Below are 19338 nucleotides of genomic sequence, written 5' to 3'. Positions count from 1 at the left end.
TGTGAAATGACACCAAGTAAAGATTTTGATGATGCAATATTACAAATTTGCAATTATACTTACACCGTCTCAAATTATTTATCGTGATTATTAAATAAAGTTATCTCAAATTAAAAGTTTAAGGTATAATTAACTATTTTTTTCCTCCATTTTACTCTTAGTAAAATTTTAGAATTAATGGAGATGGGAGATAAATAGAGTAAACATTTAATGGAAAGAGATTACAACTTATATAAATAAAGGTGAATTTAGTCAAATATCACTCTTAATTAATTCTTCATTTGTCCCAGAAATATTGTCTTAGTTTGATTTGGCACAGAATTTAAGAAATAAAGGAAGACTTTTGAAATGTTTGGTACAAAAGAAATCTTAGATATTTGTGTGGCTGTAAAATAATCATAAGGTTAAATTGCTTTTAAATATAGAAATGTATAAATATTTTTTGGACAAATTAATAAGGAAAGTAAGATAATCTTTTTGGGACGGAGGGAGTATTTCTTAAGGGGCGTGTAAAACAAAAAAGCGATAAATAATTTGAGACAGAGGTAATATATATTACAAATATCTTTTATTTTATTTGAAATTTATGAAATTGAAGTTGGAGTTAAAAATGAAATTGTGTTTGATTATATTTTTTTGTAAAGAAGAGGAGAGAGCATTTTATTTGAATTTGTGAAGTAGAGTCGGAAAACAGGTATGGAACACTTTTCCAAATTCAACTTCAAATTGCTTTAGGTTGGATTGAAAAATTTTATAACCAAACACTAATTTTGAAATAAAGTGAAAAATTATTTAGAAAAAAGTGAATAATTCTAATGGCCAAACAACTCCGTAGTACGCATTTGGCCATAGATTCCAAATATATTTTCACTTCATTTGAGATTCATGGAGTTGGAGTTGAAGATTAAATTGTGTTTGGTTATATTTTTTGCAAAGAATACTTGGAATAATGTTCATGTTTAAATGATCCTAAATACAACTTTAAAAGTGAAAAGTGAGTTGAAAAAAATAGGTTATAAATTGTTTTCTAAATTTGAAATACAAATTCTAGTTGGATTTGAATGATTTGGGTCCGACTTAGTCACGATTTGTTAAGAGTTTTTCGGCGATGGAGAGTCAACGTAAGAGGGTTTTAGGAAGAAAGGGAGAGTGAGAGTGAGGGAAGAGTGGAAGGTAGTGGTGTATTTGTGAAATGACCAGATTTTGAGAATCAATTCACTTGTAATCACTTTTCACTTGCCTTTTGAGTTTTTCACTTTAACCTTTATTTTGGTTTTGCTCCACTTTAAATTGTTCAATTTTGGAAAGAGGAGAATAAGTAGGCGTTTGGCTATAGATTTGAAATATTTTTCACTTTATTTTAAAAAAAATTAAGAAGTTTAGAGTTTTTTTAAAAAAAAAAAACTTTAAATTTTCTGCATTTTATTCATCTTCCAACCAAAAACTTACACCATGATATGAGGGAGTTACAAAAAGTGGCTTACTTCTCCCTACTCAGAATTGAATGATAACAAAATCCTAATTGAGATGAGGTAAATGTAGATGAAGTTAGAGTTGAAGATGGAGTTATGTTTGATATAGGTAGGAAAAGTGAAAAACTAATAGTTAAGGTATGTTTTGATAAATAATTGAGGAATAGTTAAGTCGGATATGTTTTGTTATTAACTCTATACTTTTTGTAAGGAGAGAAGAGAACATTTTGTATGGAATTTATGGAGATGGAGTTGGAAAACAAATTTGGAAAACACTTTTCCAAATTTGATATCCAATTTCAAATTGAATTTGAAAATTTTATAACCAAACACTAATTTTAAAATTCAAAAATATAATAGTTGAATAATTAGAAATGGCACCTAGTGTTTGAAAAACTTGTGATAGTCGGATATGTTTTTGACTATTAACTCTATACTTTTTGTAAGGAGAGAAGAGAACATTTTGTATTAAATTTATGGAGAAATGGAGTTAAAACAATTTGGAAAACACTTTTCCAAATTTGATATCCACTTTTTTAAGCTTAAATTTTAACCACATGGACCATAAAATTGAAAATTTTATAACCAAACACTAATTTTAATAAGTGAAAAATTAGTCCAAATAAAAAGTGAATAATTATCGTGGTCAAATGGCACCTTAGTGTTTCTAAGGATGGAGAGAGAGAGAGAGAGAGAGGGAGTGTGTACTTGTGATTGTACTTGTGAGGGTGTTGATGTGAAATGACCTAAAATCACGTGTTGCTTCTTTTGCACATTTTGAGTACGTAATATTCTAATTTGCACTCAATTTACTTGTAATTACTTCACTGACCTTTTAAATTGTTTTTTTAGAAAGTGCATCATAATAAGTCAGAAATTGGAGTTGCCTGGTGTTTACTGCTAAAAATTAGGATAACAATTATATTTTTTATTAAAGCGTTTTGCCATGAATATCTTTTACTTTTTCAAACCAAGAAATGTATTAAATGCTAGAATATAAATGGCATAAAATGTTTAGCCATAAAATTTCGGAGAGCTCAACAAAAGTTAGGACAAGTGTAAAGAAAAGATTCTTTTCATTTTTTTCACTCTCAAAAATTCAAAAACAACTCTAATTTCTATTCATAGCCAAACACAACTCCAATTTCAAAATACTATTTCACTTTAAAAATAAAATACTTTTTTCGAATACTTATAAATTTCATGGCCAAATAGCCATCAGTAAAGGAGAAAAGAGTGCGCATTTTATTTAAAATTTATGAAGATGGAGTTGGAAAACAGGTTTGAAGTATTTTTCCAAAATTGGAATCCTATCTTCAAATTGAATCTGAAAATTTTATAACCAAACACTTCGTGCTTTTCAAATGCGAAGTTAAATTTTTATTAGAAAAAGAATATTGGTATCACGCACTAGTGCTATCATAGCTTCTTTTTTTTTTTTTTTTTTTTTTTTTTGCGTTACCATTCCAATCACGCATACTTTGGGCAAAGATTAGTCTTTATCAATATTTTATCTTTTTTTTCTTCTTCTGGCAACCTCCTTTTTCAATATCTTATACTTATAAATCCAAAAAAAAATAAGCAACATGGACTCATGATATCAGTTTCACTATGACACTATCAACAACCTGCTATTCTAGCTAATTGCCTGGTGTTTACTGCTAAAAATGGTTTTAGGATAACAATTAAATTTGTTTGAAAGGGATTAAAGACAAGTAAATCGTATTCGATCAAAACATTTTTTTTTGTAGTCAAACCAAGAAATGTACGTAAATGCTAGAATATAAATGGCATAAAATAAAGAGAAGCTTGTGATATTTCGAGAGCTCAACAATGAAGTTAGGATTACAAGTGTAAAGAATGAGATTCCTCTTCCCTCTTCCTTGTCCAGAAGGTATACTTAATTACACAAAACCTAGACTTTTCAACATGAAAGTACAAATGAAACGACTACTTCATGGTGCAAACTCCATCAAACGGTGACCCAAGGCTCGAGGCCAACAAGACAATAGTTGTTGAGAAAGCATTTCAGCTGTAAAAAGGTGTCCCCGTACCACTTACACTTTACAACCTTACATATCATTCACATACAATTGACCTCCCATAGAATGGTCAATGTTGTACACATACAGTTTGAAAACACATACATTGGATCCAGTTAACCATACGTACAATTGATGTCTTCACATACATTCAGCTTCTCCTTTGAAAACACACACACACACAGTTGGCAACACGTGCATCCAGTTTCTGCTTTGAATACACATGCAAACAATATACAGTTGGTCATATATACACACACATATAGTTACAATCAGATATTGTATTCACATGATTTCAGTTAGGTATTGTATGCTCACGGATATATATATTCTGCTAAGTTTTCACATCAAAATACTTCAACATTAGCGCTATTTACGAAATTTTCCTTATTATAGCATTGGGCATTCCTAAAAGTATATTTGGTTGAAAAAAATTCTTCTTTTTATCCATCAGAGCTTCTAATAGCATTAGTAAAAAGGTAATTAAGATGGAACCTAACCTAAAGTTAAACTGCCAGGAGAAAACATTCAAGCATAACACTGCCACTTGGATTAAATGAGACAAGAAGAAATCATGTGGTGGGAAGAAGTATCAGCTTGCAAGGGTTACAAGTGCTCTTCAAATCAGTAACATTCTTCCTTCTTGTTTCTTGGGAAAAATGAATATCTATATCTAAATACGTAAGTTAGCATCCAAGCGTGTGACCCACTGAGCCAATGAAGCGAGATTTCTTTCTGTCTGCCCTCTAGCTCTTGGTAGGTGAAGTTACACAATACACATGTTTGATGGAGGAGGTAACAGGTACACGCTAGACTAGTTGAAATAAGCACACGCTGGCCCGAACATCATGGTTACAAAAAAAGCATTAGTCAAAGTTTATGATGTTTGTAACCAAAACTGACAATGTGCCAGTAGCAAAATTCAAGCATAAGGCTTTGAGATCATGTATGAGGAACAAGCATCAGCTTGCAAGGATTAAAAGTCCTCTTCAAATCAGTAACATCCTTCCTGTTTCTTGGGAAAAAAATTGATGGAACCCATACCGCTATCTTGATATATTTCTCACTTCCAACATAAGCCAAGAGAACTGAATTGCAAGCAGACCTATATAGTTACAATAACGGGAACTGGTAGTAGCTACATGGTTAGGAAGAAGCTGGTTTCATCTTTAACAAAGATGTAATGCTATCTCTATATGGGTATATGATATTTAAGGTCTCTTCATGTTCTCCAGGAACCTTTTGAAGTTTGTTTTTCACCATTAGTACTACACCTCACAAGCCATCAACGCCAACGCCAGCGCCACCGCCCCTTTGAAGGAGTCTTTGAAGTTCATCAGCCAAGCCTTGTAGGAGAACAGGTTTCCTTATTAGACCATTCATTCCCACCTGTAGGCATCTCTCCCATACTTGTTCCTCTGAACTAGCAGTCAGAGCTATGATCAATGGCCAACTACGGCTGCGAAACTTACGCACCCTCAATGCTACTTCAAATCCATCCATTTCCGGCATTTGAAGATCCAAGATGACAACTTGATAGGTTGTTAATGAAGGGCCTAGAGCACTCAAGCATTGAAAACCAGTTGAAACAGCAGTTACTTGGCAACCTAGTTTTTCGAGCAGCTTTCTGGTTACCAGTCTATTTACATCATCATCATCAGTGAGGAGTACATGAAGGCCTCTGAACATTGTGCTGGAAATAGGTTGCTCCAAAGGATTTCTATATTCGAACATGCGTTTCCTAAAAGATGACTGCTTTTGAAATCTGAGGATGAGTGTCATCCCTTGCGCAAGGCCCTGGGCGTTCGAGGACATCCATATATTTCCCTGCATCATCTGATGTATTAAGGCAAAAAAGAAAATCAGGTCAGAGTAAGCATACATGGTAACCAGGCTATTACTTCATCAATTTCACAAGCCAACTTACAACTTTTAATAGCAGAGGTAAGGAAACTAATGAACAAAACAGTTTTCTAGTTTGGATTATTTGTTAATCAATATCATAAACAGCATCTAAAAACTTTATACAGTAAGAAGACAACAAATCAAGGAAAATAATCAATTATAAGGATGGAACCTCTTACCAAAGGGAAAATGACGGGGGCCATGTGCACACTAATTTCAGCCAAGGTAGGGGCGACTTAAAGAAACAAAAGCACACTACAATGACATTAACAATTTTACATCGAAACATATGGATGTTATAATTTCAAAATCACATAATCCGTAGTCACACCGAGAGAAAAAACATCTTGAACAATCAGTTGATTGAGATTTGTTTACAAGGTCTTGCCTTGACAGAGAGCATGAAGTCATACTAACTCTGAAAGCAATCCTTGATTTTACACATTTCTTATGAGGGTTCATTCAGTTAAAGTGACTACAACTTAAATGCCAAACATTACGGTGTGTTTGGTATGGAGGAAAACATTTTCTAAAATTTTCTCATGTTTGGTTGGTCAAAATGTTTTGGAGAACATTTTCTACGAAAACAAGTTCCGTAGAAGTGAGGAAAATGACTTCCCTAATGGAAGTAAGGAAAACAAGTTCCATAAGTGACATTCCAAGTTCATTGTCTCTTCCCCACCCACTTGACGTCCCAACCCCCACCCCTTGACCACCCCCCCCCCCAAACCCCCGAACCCTCACTCCCCACCCCATCCCGCCCCATAGTGTTTTGATAGATTGCATATAAATGTTGTTGCGATAATAGTTCTTTGCTTACTTACCAAACACTAGAAAATAAGTAAGAAACCCACTTATTTCTCAAGAAAACATTTTCCATGGAAAACATTCTCTTGTATACCAAACACACCCTAAGGTTGCAATCTTAAGAATATGAAGGTAAAGGACAACATATGATGCTGGCTGCAGAAGCCCAAGGCTGAAAGGAGTACCCCAAATTGCATTCGAAATTATACGATACAGAGGCTGCGAAGGTATATATCTGAAACACATGATGAGTAATGTATCATGTGAGTATCTAAAAGTAGCATAGCACCAGTTCATAGTCAGAGGCTACTATCTTCTCATATTTAACCTAGATATAGGAAAATTAAGCTCAGAAGCTCAACCAGCGAAATTTTCTTCTTCAACCTTCCTATTTAGCTGATTTTAGCATATACATACAGTAAGGAGTTAGAGTCGATCTAACCTATTACAGCTCTAAAACAGGCACCATTTGCTCAAGGCATTGATGGAGTTTCTTATAAGTTCTGCCAATATAATTTTCAAAAGAAGAAATCCTGAACTATTTTGAATGAAAGAAGAAACCCTTAACTTCCCCTGCTCACTTTGGATTTAGATTAAGAGATACGAGGTCACGGCCACAGACCAGCAAAGACTAACCCCCTTGAGCTCAAATAAACTGAAGGCAACATCTTTATCTGCATCCTTATGAACATATCTTTCATTCTCATATATAGCCAAAACCCCCACTCCTTTCTCTCCCTCCTTCCCACACATATCCGGTGCAAGCAGATTTGAGCGCTACATATCTATCCAATGATTCTTTCAATGAAGATGCTTGTATATAATTTCACATTAGGAACTAAAGTGAAGCTAACTAACATCTTATCCATTAAACGTACATCTTTTGCACCCAAGGGTATGTATTAGGAGTCAATGAAACCATGAGGTCTCAGGTTCAAAGTCCAGTGGAGCCAAAAACACCAGGTAATTTCTTCTTATATGTCCAAGCTTTGGTGGACAGAGTTACACGGCACCTATGTTGATAGAGGGTACCAGCCTACCAGGTACCCGTGGAATTAATTAAGGTGAGCGCAAGATGGCTCGGACACCACGGTTATCATACTCTTATCAGGATAAGGATGACTTACATGCTATGGTTTTGGTAGTCAGTTACTTCACGGGTTGCAGATCTCTGAACTGATCTCTCCCTATTTCAATTTTATTGAGAGGTAAAACAAAGTTCTAAAGAAATTTCAAATAACTCCAGTCTCTCAAGTCATGAGGCTTCCAATTGCATATACTTCCTCCCTCCTCTGCTTCCACTAGAACAGAAGTACAAAGAGTTTGAATGCCAGCATAATAGTAACATTTGGCAGTAATAATCACAGTTGAGGAAATTGGGAAGACATCATTCCAGCCTGTTGCATCCTAGAAATCTTTTGACCTAAAGATTTACAGATGAACAGTAATTAAAGAATCACCTTCTGCAGAAGAAAAGAAGTCCTCGAGCTGCATCTTATTCTCTAAGACTTTTCAGTTTAAGCAGCAGTCAATAAGAAAAGAGGGAAGTTCCATTTCCATTTAGTCGAGTTCCTTCTATCTCTCTCTCTTTCTTTTTTTTTTTTTTTTTTTTGGTGTGTGTGTGTGTGTGTTTTTTTTTTGGGGGGGGGGGGGGGGGGGGGGGGGAACCCCAACGGAGTAGATAGATAATTCACATTCAACTCAATTTTGGCATTTGTTGGCAACCTTAGGACGACATCTATCCAAAAACATGCAACTCCTCTTATCACTTTAGGTTAAAGCATTTTCCAATTTAGGATGTTTCACATGTTTGGCACACTTCAATGAATTGTAACGAATGTCTAACGACTAAAACAAACAGGAAAAAAACATCATGTATTCTAACCTGGACAAGCTTTTTGCACATGCTGAAACTCAAGCCCTCTGTTACTTCCTTGCTGTTATGCCTTCTTCCACCAAAGTGAATGGTGGAGATTGAGCTATCTGATAGAGAGCCTTCAAGACTAACCTCAATTTCAAATTTTATGGTCACATATTCGTCTGTCGTGCTTGGTCTTCTTGTTCCCCAAACTTTGTCATTCCCACCATCAGCTCCAGTCTCTAGCACCACTCTAAATATGACAGATCCCTTTCCGATGCTGACATTTAACAAATGTCCTACCATATGTAACAAAACCTGAAACGTTCTCTTTTCGTCGCCCATCACCTGATTAGGCAAAGATGTCGGAACATCTGTAGAAAATCCGAAACCCTTATAGACACTCAAGCACTTCACAAGACAAGACGCCTCCCTGACCAGTAAATGCAACTGAAAGGGCCTCATTTCTACTGGAAACCTTCCATCGTCTTTGGCAGATATCTCCATCGCATCATTTATTAATGCTGATAGAACAGTGCTTGTTTTCACCATCGTGTCAACAATAATCTTCTGGTCAGCGCTTGCTTTCTCATCTTGAAATATGGATAGCAAACCCAAAATTGAATGCATCGGCCGCCTCATTCCATTATTCATCACTTTCTGAAACGAAGTCCTTGCTTGGCTTGCTTTCATAGCATTTTCTTTAGCCTGCTGCAGCACTCGATTTCTCATTTCTAGTTTCTCCCTCATTGTCTGAGACTCTTCAAGAACAGTGGCATGGGATAAAGCCACAGCTACCTGATCAGCAACTACTTCCACTATCTCCATCTCGTTATAGCTCCAGTCTCTATCATCAGCACTCGAAAGAACCAAAACTAAAACGGCATAACGAGTGTCAACCAACTCCGGGGTCCCACCTTTGAAATCTGAAGCACGAAGCAACGGCATCCGAATTGCAGCAACAGCACATGGTTCACCAGATCCTCCTCCACTGCTCGAAGCTGCCAGAACCGAATCTTGCCTCAGAATCCTTACCCCCTTGTTCTTCGTTATCTCTAACACATCCGGATCATAAATAGGGAGCGAACGACGAGATTCTGCTGCAGAACTGGGATTTAACTCATGTGTTAAGTTCATCTGTGACCTACTTTCGTTCGGCATCCAAACTGCACAATTCTGCAGCTTCAAGGTTTGCGAAAGTTCTACCAGAGTAGTGTACAATATCGTGTGCTTATCAAGTGACTTCCTAATTTCTTGTGTCAGCATACGGACGTGCATGCTCGCCTCCGTTTGTTTCTTCATCATTCCAACCTCTTGATCTAGCTCCAAAACATTTTGTGCTAAGAACAATTCTCTTACCTTTATCTTTAGAAGAAGAGGGATCAGAGTCAAAAGGGTGATTGCAGTTGCACAAGAGACAAGGGCAGTAAGGATTTTGGCAACTGTTAAGGACAAGATCAATTGGAAAGAAGGATGAGGATTGTAAGTCCATCCATTGAGCAAATGTGTCAATCCACAAAGCACTATAAAAGCAATGAACTGGACTAGAACCCATTTGAAAGGAAGATTGGAGCGGCTAATGAAGTAAAGCAACTCAAGAGGGATAGAAAAGTAAGCAACAGCAATAAAGAAGTCACTCACTTTTTGACAATCTAAAATGGTATTTATACTCCAAAAACCATCTTCATCACAAAAATTAACGCAATCAATATCATCAGCTGAAACAGATATAATAACCAAAGAAATCAACAGTCCCAGAAACAACAACCTTAACATTGCCAACATCTTAAACCCCCCCTCTCAATCCATCCACTAGACAAAACTTGAATATTAAGATGAAAGCAGAACAAACATTGAACTAATATCCAAGTTCCAAGAATGAGATCTCATTGGCTCTAAGCATCTACAATGTATTCTCAGATAACATAAGACCTAATAAAATAATAACAAAAACTGATCTGTCACATGTCTAGATCTAACCTACATACATGCCTAAAGATCTAGCTTACCCTTAAACTAAATTCATCAAACTATTCTCCCCCACAGTAAGGGCTTTCCTAGATTTTCTACTGTACACTAAGCAAATGAAACCAAAAACAATAGAAAAACTAGTAAAAGAACATCAAAGTTCTAATCTTTAGAAAAAAGGGTGACCTTACAAGATGATCTTGGAAAGACAAGTACCTTCCTGTGGAGCTTAAATCTCCACAGGAAATTCTTGATGTTACTATTTTCTCAAGATTCTTGAATAGGTTTCCTCAATATAAAAAGACCCACAAATGAAAAAAAAAAAAGACCTCAATAAATGAAGCAAGAAGGTGAAAGTAGGTAACTTGATGTCAAAATAATACCAACAAAACAAAAAAGACAAGTACCCCTCTTGCCAAATTTCCACCCCTTCAAATGGGAAACACAAAAAACACTTGTCAAACCTCAAAAAAGCAAGAAAATTTACAAAAAATGACCCACTAATACTATTTTTTCAGTGAGTAGACAAGAAATGAAAAGGTAACACTAAAACCCCATTACTACTTATTAGATTCTTTGACTCATTATTGTGTTGTTGAAGAAGAAAGACAACACCTTTCATTTGTTTACTCGTTTTCAAGAAAGCAGTAATGAGAGCAAGAAAAGAGGAAAATTCCAATAATTTTTTTTTTTTTCATTATTTATATTAATTTAAAATTATTTTAATGGGGTCCCACAAAACTTACATGAAGAGAACCTAGACGTTCTGAAACCATGTCACTTTCTGTCAATCACAACAAGGCTCTAAAAATAGTGTAGTAACTCAAAAGTGCTTTTTGCAAAATCTTTTTTTTTAATAAGAAAAGTACTAATGTACTACTATAGTTGTTTTCTGAAATTATTTGCTACACCTCGGGTGTACAGATAAAATAATATACAAACGAAACGTGGAAGTGGACCCTATAATGGGGCTAATCAACGGCTTAGATTTAATGATGCATAGCATATTGTGCGTACAAGTCGTGTGCAATGACGTTGCATCTTGACCGTTAAGGTAGTATGCTGCAGCATCAGGCCTGTGGAGGTTAATCTCAAGCCGTTAATGTGGACTAAGGCCTGTGGGACGATCCAACTAAGCTCGTGATGTGATAGGATTGGGCTTGAACTTTTGGAGCTCGTTTAAGAACGAGGCTTTTTAACCCTGCCTGAGTAAGCCTGTTGGCCCGTGGGTTGGACGGGCTCGTGGGCCAAATAAAAAAATTAATTAAAAAATAGAAAGAAAGTGAAGATTGTAAATCAGATGTCTTAGAAATTGCACAAATCGGTTCAATCGAATTTCAAATGAAACAATTGGATAATGTTGGATAATACGATTTAGATTTACAAATAAGTAAAATATTACGGTTTAAGGATAGTTTCTTTGAGAAGTTTATATGCCACTAGTGACTAATATGACTAATTTTCTAACTATATATGCGTTTAATACTTAATGAGTAATATTTATTTAGAACAAATGTGCATGCACACCTTATCGATATTTATGTTTAGCCAATTCATCTTTGCGTTCTTACTCATTAAATGTCCACCCATGGCTTTGTTTGTTCTTTGCTGTACATTAGATTTTTATTTTTATTTTTTGAGGATGCAAACCGAGTTATTATGCTTGTTTGCTTGCAAGTTACAAGATGTTTGGATTATTAATTTGGTATATGTAATGTGGTGTTGGCGAATTTGTATCAAAAGTTGTCAAGCTCTTGTTTTGCTATTTATATGCTATTATGCTTTAAGTTTATGATTTTTTCTTGGTTAATGTCTTGTTACAAAGTTAGGATCTCATTATTTTTTGTTATGTTTATAAAATGAAATGAAATAGTTACTTGATTTGAATAAACCAAAACAAATCGATTTGTGTACAATCAAATCGAATTGAACCTAGAATGGATGAGTTTGGTTGAAATTTTAATCAAAATTTTAACTCGATATGGCCAAAATCATTTTATGTGTTGGATCATAAGTGAGAGGAAGTTTTGAGAAGTTTATTTTTACTATCATTTTCTTTTGCGTTTTATTGAGATCTATTAGAACAAAGTCAGGTTAATATTTATGTTTAGCCAATTGTATTGCTACTCATTAAATGTTTAGCTTGCTATTTATATCTCTATTTGGTTCGAGTGATATCAGTTATTAATATTTTAAGTGTTAACAGTGTCAAAAGTTATTCACTTTCGTAGAAAGTTTGGTCCTACAAGATCGTTTTCTTGCTACGTTGTACCCAAAATAATTGCATAGAATAGTAGAGATTTTATACCAAAGTCATACAATCAAATCTTTACTTAAAGCCAAACTTAATAAGCATTATTAAACTCATTTTATTTGTGGATTTGAGACTTGGTTAGCAAGTAGTAACTGGGCTGTTCATGGTTCGGTTTGGATCGGTTATTAATTAAAACCATAACCAAACCAATTTAGTTGGTTTTTAAATGTCTAAAACCATTACCAAACCAAATAAAATAATAACCATCGGTTTGGTTATTGTCGGTTGGATTTTTTCGTTTATGACTAGCAGCCATGAGACTTATCAGTAAAACATTAAAAAGTTGAAAAAGACAAATCGTTTTTTGGTTCAAACGGTAACTTTTATTTATAGTTTAAGGTAGAACATACATCATAAAAAAAAAAAAAATCACTATTAGTGATAGTGTAGTACTCAAGTTACCCAAAGTTGCTAAGCTATTACATATAGAGCTAAAAACTAACTTAGTAGTGGTTGCACCATTTTTGTCATCTTAATACACATAACTGAAAATAAAGTAGAGCATAGGAGTTTTTAGTTGTTGTTACAAATATACATATTAATTAAACATAAAAACTACCTAACATTAAAATGAAAATATATGAAATAAAAGAACTCTGTGTAATGATCCCAAACTTTGGGGCAGTCTTTGCATTTTGCCCTCAATTCTCCCATTTTATTAAAAAAAAACTGTGTGTAATGATCCCAAACTTCATATGTTTTTCTATCATTATCCCTAAGGCTAGGGTCTCGACTACAAGGAGTTGTTCTTTTCTGCTTTTTAGGAGGATACCCGCGGAAGAAGTATTAAGGCATTACCACGTGCATGAGTTGCAGCAAATGCTGATGTTACTGAAGTATCTTCTATAAGAACCTCCAAATCTACAAACTCTGTCTTTTTCATATGAAAAATATTAAAAGTTTAGGACCCATTCAGACAAGAAAAAAGAAAGGTATAAATTCGAAGGAAAAAAAAAAAAAAAACCTAAAATCAAATGGCTGATAAAGAAAGGCTAAAAATTTAAGTTAAAGACATTAGACTCTAACGTGAGCTTCTGTTAGTAGGTTTACACTTAACACTTAGGGCTCGTTTGGTTGGGAAACAACTTATCCCGGGATAACTAATCCCGGGATTAGTTATTTCACCCTCAAGGTGGGATAAAATAAGGCTGCAATCCCGGGATTAGTTATTCCAGATTTTTATTCCTACCAAACATGGGATAAGGAAGTACTAAAATTTTATCCCGGGACTATTTTTGCTAATCCTTCACACCAAACGACCCCTAAAAGAGTTAAAAGACTTAAAGACACGGGCTTGGACATATTCTTAAAAACATGGGCCTTAAACAATCATGTGAAATAAGTAGACCAAAAATCAAATTAATGATTAAAAGGTATAAAATATTTATAATTATTTATGAAAAACTAATATTATACATATAAATAATTATAAAATTTATGTATATAAATTATCGGTTTGGTTCGGTTATTTTTTAATAGAACCATAACCAAACCAAATATTATCGATTTTTAAAATTTGAAACCAAATCAAACCAAACCAAATGTCGATTTTTTTATTCGGTTTGGTTTTGGTTTTAACCAAAACCGTGAACAGCCCTAGTAGTAACACCATGTAATATTGTCTTGTAAATATTTATTTTAGCATTTATAAATTAGAATTTAAATTAAAGAATTATGAAAATATTTTAAAAAAAAAAAAAGGTCACCGACGCATTAGGCTCATGACCCACGTAGTGATGGGTTGGGCTTGCTATTTAAAGGCCCATCAAAATGGTGAGCCAGCCCGGCCTAGCCCAATTCCAAAGCCCATGTGGGCTAAGCTCAAATGGGCTGGGCCAGCCCGTTTTGATAACTCTAAATCTCAATGAGCTAAACTGGGCTTTGCCCTTTTGAAATTTACCCGTTTGGTTGTGAGAATTATTCACTTTTTTCTGAAAATTTTTCACTTTTTTCAAAAATCAGGGGGTGGTCATAAAAATTTCAAAGACAACTTTAAGTTGTATTTAGAATTTGAAAAACAACCAAAACCTTATTTTTCGCTTTTTCCATTTTCTGCTTTGGACCTTTACTTTTGTTTTTCTGTTTTCAATTTTTACCCTAATTTTTTTTTTATTTTAAAAAAAAGGATCCTCAAAGTATTTTTACAGCTATTTTTATAAATATTTTTCAGAATGTTTATTTTTACAGCTAATTGGTTTAGTTCTTGTTTGGTTTTGTAAGGAGTACAAGTGCAAGGTGGGGTTGATGAGAAAGGTGGGGTTGATGAGAACGGTGTTTAAGCACTGGTTATGTTTATTAATTGTTTTAGGTGATTTTGCTAGTTATTAGAAAATTGGGGGTATAAATCATATTTCATATTTTTTAGATAAAGTACATTTCAACAACTAAATATTATTTTGCAAAAACTATGATCAAACACAACTTCAATTCCAACTCCAACTTCAAAAATTCCAAATGTTTCTATGGCCAAACGCCTACTTTCTAACCTAACTAATTCAATTTTGCACAGGAAAAATATGTAAAGAATTAAAGCACTTTCTACTACTAGAAATTTCTAGTATTTCTCAAAATCAATTTTTGTCAGAGAACTTTACCATCACACTGCATCCATTGGTGATTTAGTCCATGAGCTAATTCGTTGAGTTGGGTTGAGGTTCTTCGGGGTTCAATTAAGAATAAAGGAACATCTTCTCATTATTCTCGTCGTCATTTAATCGATAAGATAACTCATTGAGTTAACTTTGTTTTGCCTCATTAAAATCATCTTAGATGTTACATCGAGAAATTGAGTAAGAATGGATCCAGCTAGTACTTCTCGACAGAGGAAACAGGAGGGCAAGTGCATGGATTGGTGATTGGAGAACTATTATTTAAGGCATAGTCGATAATTACAAAACATTATATGTTTAGTTATTTTAGAATCAACTTCAAATATCCGAGATTAAAGTTATAAATTTGGGTCTGAAGTTACAAACTCAGATATACGAGTTTGAACTTCATTTGATATATTGCTTGTGCAGAGTTAGATTTGATAGTCCCCATTTCTTATTTATATGTCTGAAGTCTGAACTATCAAGCCTACCTTCAAATTTGAAAGTCTGAAGTTAGCATAACTTCCTCATTCCAAACCTTCATGACTGAAACGTAATGCGACGCAAGGAGGATGAAAGAAGCATGTCTCTTATTTACCTTTTTAAGCATTTGAAATAACGAATAGCGCATTTTTTTTAACCCCTCCCCTCAGGAGCTCCCCTTTGCTTCCTTGGTGATTTGAACTCGCAACCTTTGCGTTGAAAATGGAGAGCGCTTATTATCTGAGCAACCCCCTGTTGTCACGAATAACTTTTGTTGCATGAATTCAAAATTCACGTCATGAGAGATTTACCAGAGTTTATCACTAAAATACTCAGATACTCTTTACTTAAAGTGAGACACAACCCCCTTTATTATTATTACTAGCTTGCCGCCTATGCCGTCTTTGCGCACGGGCCCCAACGTTTTTAGATTATAGTTTTGTGTGTTTGGATAGTGATATATATATATATATATATATATATATTCAAAACACGATTAATATAACATTGTAGTTTGTGCTCCCGTATCTGAGAATACAAAATCGGCAAATTTATTAATATTTTTTAAAGAGAAGTTTATTTAAAAGAAACTATTTCCTCTCTTTGAGATAAAACAATAGCAATATTAATTGATACTTTCTTTTTCGATTAATTTAAAGTGAGACCTTATTTTTTATCCTTTATTATTATTATTATTATTAATAATAACCTATATAATAAGCTCATTACTTGTCATGTTGTGTGGACGGTGAAAGATCGACATGTGTGCTTTCGGTAAATAAAACTCACCTTACTGGCATTTAAGACATTTACTTTTAACCGCTATTACGTGTATGCTCGTTTTAAGGGCATGTTAGCCATTTCGTATATATATAGAATATACTGCAACTCCGTGCATACGCAATTTTGTTCCTTCTTTTTTGTTTCCCTCAACATTTCTTTAAGCATAAGAAGTAGTCAATAAATAATCAGGTAGGCGTTTTTTTTATTTGAAAGAAAATTTTCAGAGATAGATATAGTTAATTTTACTTGCACATTTGGTTACTTTACACAATTAATACAATAATAAAAAAATGTATTAATAAATATCTAAAAGATTTTTTTTTCTATTCGTAAAAATTACAAATAAATTACATGTATAATGTGTAGGAAATTATTACAAATAGTCGGTGTATCTTATTAAGTAAGTTGTGTACGTTTCATAATAAGGTCCAAATGTTTAAAAAACGCTTGTCTATTTTTTTATCAAGTGCGTGAATAAAGATATTAAAAAAAATTTGCCTTCTTTATTAAATTTTATAAAATTAAATACATAAAAGCTTCATTTAATAATTTATTAAATTTTATAAATTTAAATTGGTTTTTTTTTTTTTAAATTGGTTGGTCACACTTTTTTTTTTTTTATTATTTATAATTTTAAGAGAGTTAAACATTTTTATGTAGTTTTTAAATATTTAAATTTTTTTAAAAAAACCTTAAAGATAGTCAATAAATAATTAGGTAGGCGTTTTTTTTTATTTGAAAGAAAATCAGAGAAGATATAAATTTTACTTGCACATTTGGTTACTTTACACAATTAATACACATAAAAAAATGTATTAATAAATATCTAAAAGAAGTAAAAATTACAAATAAATTACATGTATAAGTTGTGATAGAGAGTTTAAAAAAGTTGGTTTGTACTTTTTCCATTTAATAAAAAACTTTGTTGTAGTACATCCGGAGAGAGGGAGGAAATAAGGAAAGTGATTTATTATACACTACTAATGTAATTTGAACCCTTCACTTTAACCGTGAAAGACATGATAGCTAAAGCTAGCGCTCAACCCATTAGTTTGTACTTAAAATATAGGGCTATAACATATGTTATTTGAATTGTCATTATGTTTATGTAATTTAACTTTCATAATTTTATTATTAAACTGATTTATTTTCTGTGCTGGACCGCGCTTGCACGGGCTCAACATTATCCAGTACGACAAAAAATATGGGGACTGATTTCTCATCATTAAGGAGTAGCAGGAAGGTCTAAAATTTGCCAACACTAAGTACAAGTTTAATATTATGAGAAAATTGGATATAACTTAAAATACCACATTTTAGATCGGTCATCAGATACAATTCCTAAGCACCTACACGCTACTAATAATGTTTTGGTTGGCATATTCTACGGGAGGATGATAATATAAAAATTATTTATGCGGAAATAATAAAGAGATTATTATGTGACTAGTAATAGAGAAATTGCCATATATAAATTACTTACTTTAATATCAAATTTTGTCTTTAAGTAATTATAATTTAATAATTCTTGCGTAACTTAATACGAGTATTATTTAACATTTTGATAAATGTTATATTAGTTCTGCTACTATTATTTTTTTCTAATATTATTAATCAAACAATGCATTATCTTATACATAATTTTATGTTAGAAACTAATTATTCTAGTACAACCAAACCATCCCTGTATATATCTATAACTAGATGGCGTATGGCACGGGCCCAACACTTTGGATTATATAATGTATCTATATATATGTAGTTGTGTATAATTGTAAAGATTTATGGATTTGGGTAGTGATAACATATATATTTTATATTGCTAATAAACATACCTAGATTTGCATTGTCGATGCATATATATATAGATGAACATTAATACATACACACAAATGTATTTGTCTATTAAGTGGAATTATGTGAGGATGATAAAATAGTGAAAAGTAAAAAGAGTGTAAAAGTGACACGTGGCCAAAAACATAATTAATACCTGCCATTTGAAATAACATCATCTGTTTGGATGCAATTTTTATGATCGGGGGCAAAATAGGGAAAGTACGAATATATTTAATACTAAGTTACAATAAGATTTTACTTTTAACTAGCGAAATTATTCAATGGCAAGTGCTTTGACTAAATTGCCCTTGGTCGACGATCCACTTCTTCAACTCATGCTTTTATATAGTTTAGTTTTAAAAAAGGGAATTTATTTATTGCAAATTAAAAACTAAAAAAAAATGGAAGAAATTGCACGAATTGTCCTTCAAATGGGCTGGTATTTAATTTTTGCCTTTAGCAATTAATTTTAGGAATAATTTCAATAATATACAATCCAAATATTATATCCACGTAGTTATATTTTTAATTTACATCTGTATAGCCAATTTTTTTTTTACAATAGTGTTCATACACACGATATACAACATTATACACTTACTGTAAATAATGTGTCGATCTTATAAAAGTGTATAATAATGTATAAAAGGGTTATTTTGGGTAATATTAAAACTATGAGTCATTTCAGGTAAATATTTTTTCCAAATACCCATAGGCTATTATTTTTCCTAAATTTTATGCCTAATGGCCATAAGTTTTTAATGGTGCGGAACATAACTTGTGAGATATTATGTAAATATAAATATAAATATATTTTTTTTTTTTTTTTTTTGAGGGACAAAATTAAACAATAACACAAAATAAGGGCACAAGTGACAATGAGCCTAAAAAATGTGGAGAAAGTTTTGGTAGGACCTACAACACACATGTGGATCCTCACCTTTTTTTGTTTTTTTTACATAAGTTGGAGGTGGATAACAAAACCACCTCCATCAATTTTTGTTTTATCCATAAATTTCTAAAAATAAAACATGGAATATCCAATAAAACCGTTAGAAAAACAACGCAATAAGAGAAAGTGAATACTTTGATCTACCAACAAAGGGGCCAATTTTTTTGACAAATATTCAAAAATGCCGCAAATACGGCCGCGTGGTATAGAAATCCAACCGAATGAATTCACCATTATTGACTTAATGAAGGATACTTTGAGAATTATATGGATATTGCTTAATTTTTTAATATGGGGTTCATGATTTTTTTTTTTTTTTGGCATGAG

The 19338-nt window shown here is 33.0% G+C and overlaps 1 protein-coding gene across 1 annotated transcript; it reads right to left on the bottom strand.

Annotated features, from left to right (window-relative positions):
* Window positions 1-4041: 4041 nt before the first annotated feature.
* LOC132059278 (protein EIN4) lies at window positions 4042-10714 on the bottom strand. Its single transcript, XM_059451853.1, has 2 exons — window positions 8112-10714; window positions 4042-5350 (listed from the first exon to the last, which is right to left on the bottom strand). The coding sequence occupies exons 1-2, from the start codon at window positions 9867-9869 to the stop codon at window positions 4790-4792; spliced, it is 2319 nt and encodes a 772-aa protein (XP_059307836.1). The 5' UTR covers window positions 9870-10714; the 3' UTR covers window positions 4042-4789.
* Between the last annotated feature and the right edge of the window lie 8624 nt (window positions 10715-19338).

Source organism: Lycium ferocissimum, chromosome 6 (assembly GCF_029784015.1).
Source record: "Lycium ferocissimum isolate CSIRO_LF1 chromosome 6, AGI_CSIRO_Lferr_CH_V1, whole genome shotgun sequence".
Classification (NCBI taxonomy): Eukaryota; Viridiplantae; Streptophyta; class Magnoliopsida; order Solanales; family Solanaceae; genus Lycium; species Lycium ferocissimum.
This window is presented reverse-complemented; position numbering and strand designations above follow the sequence as displayed.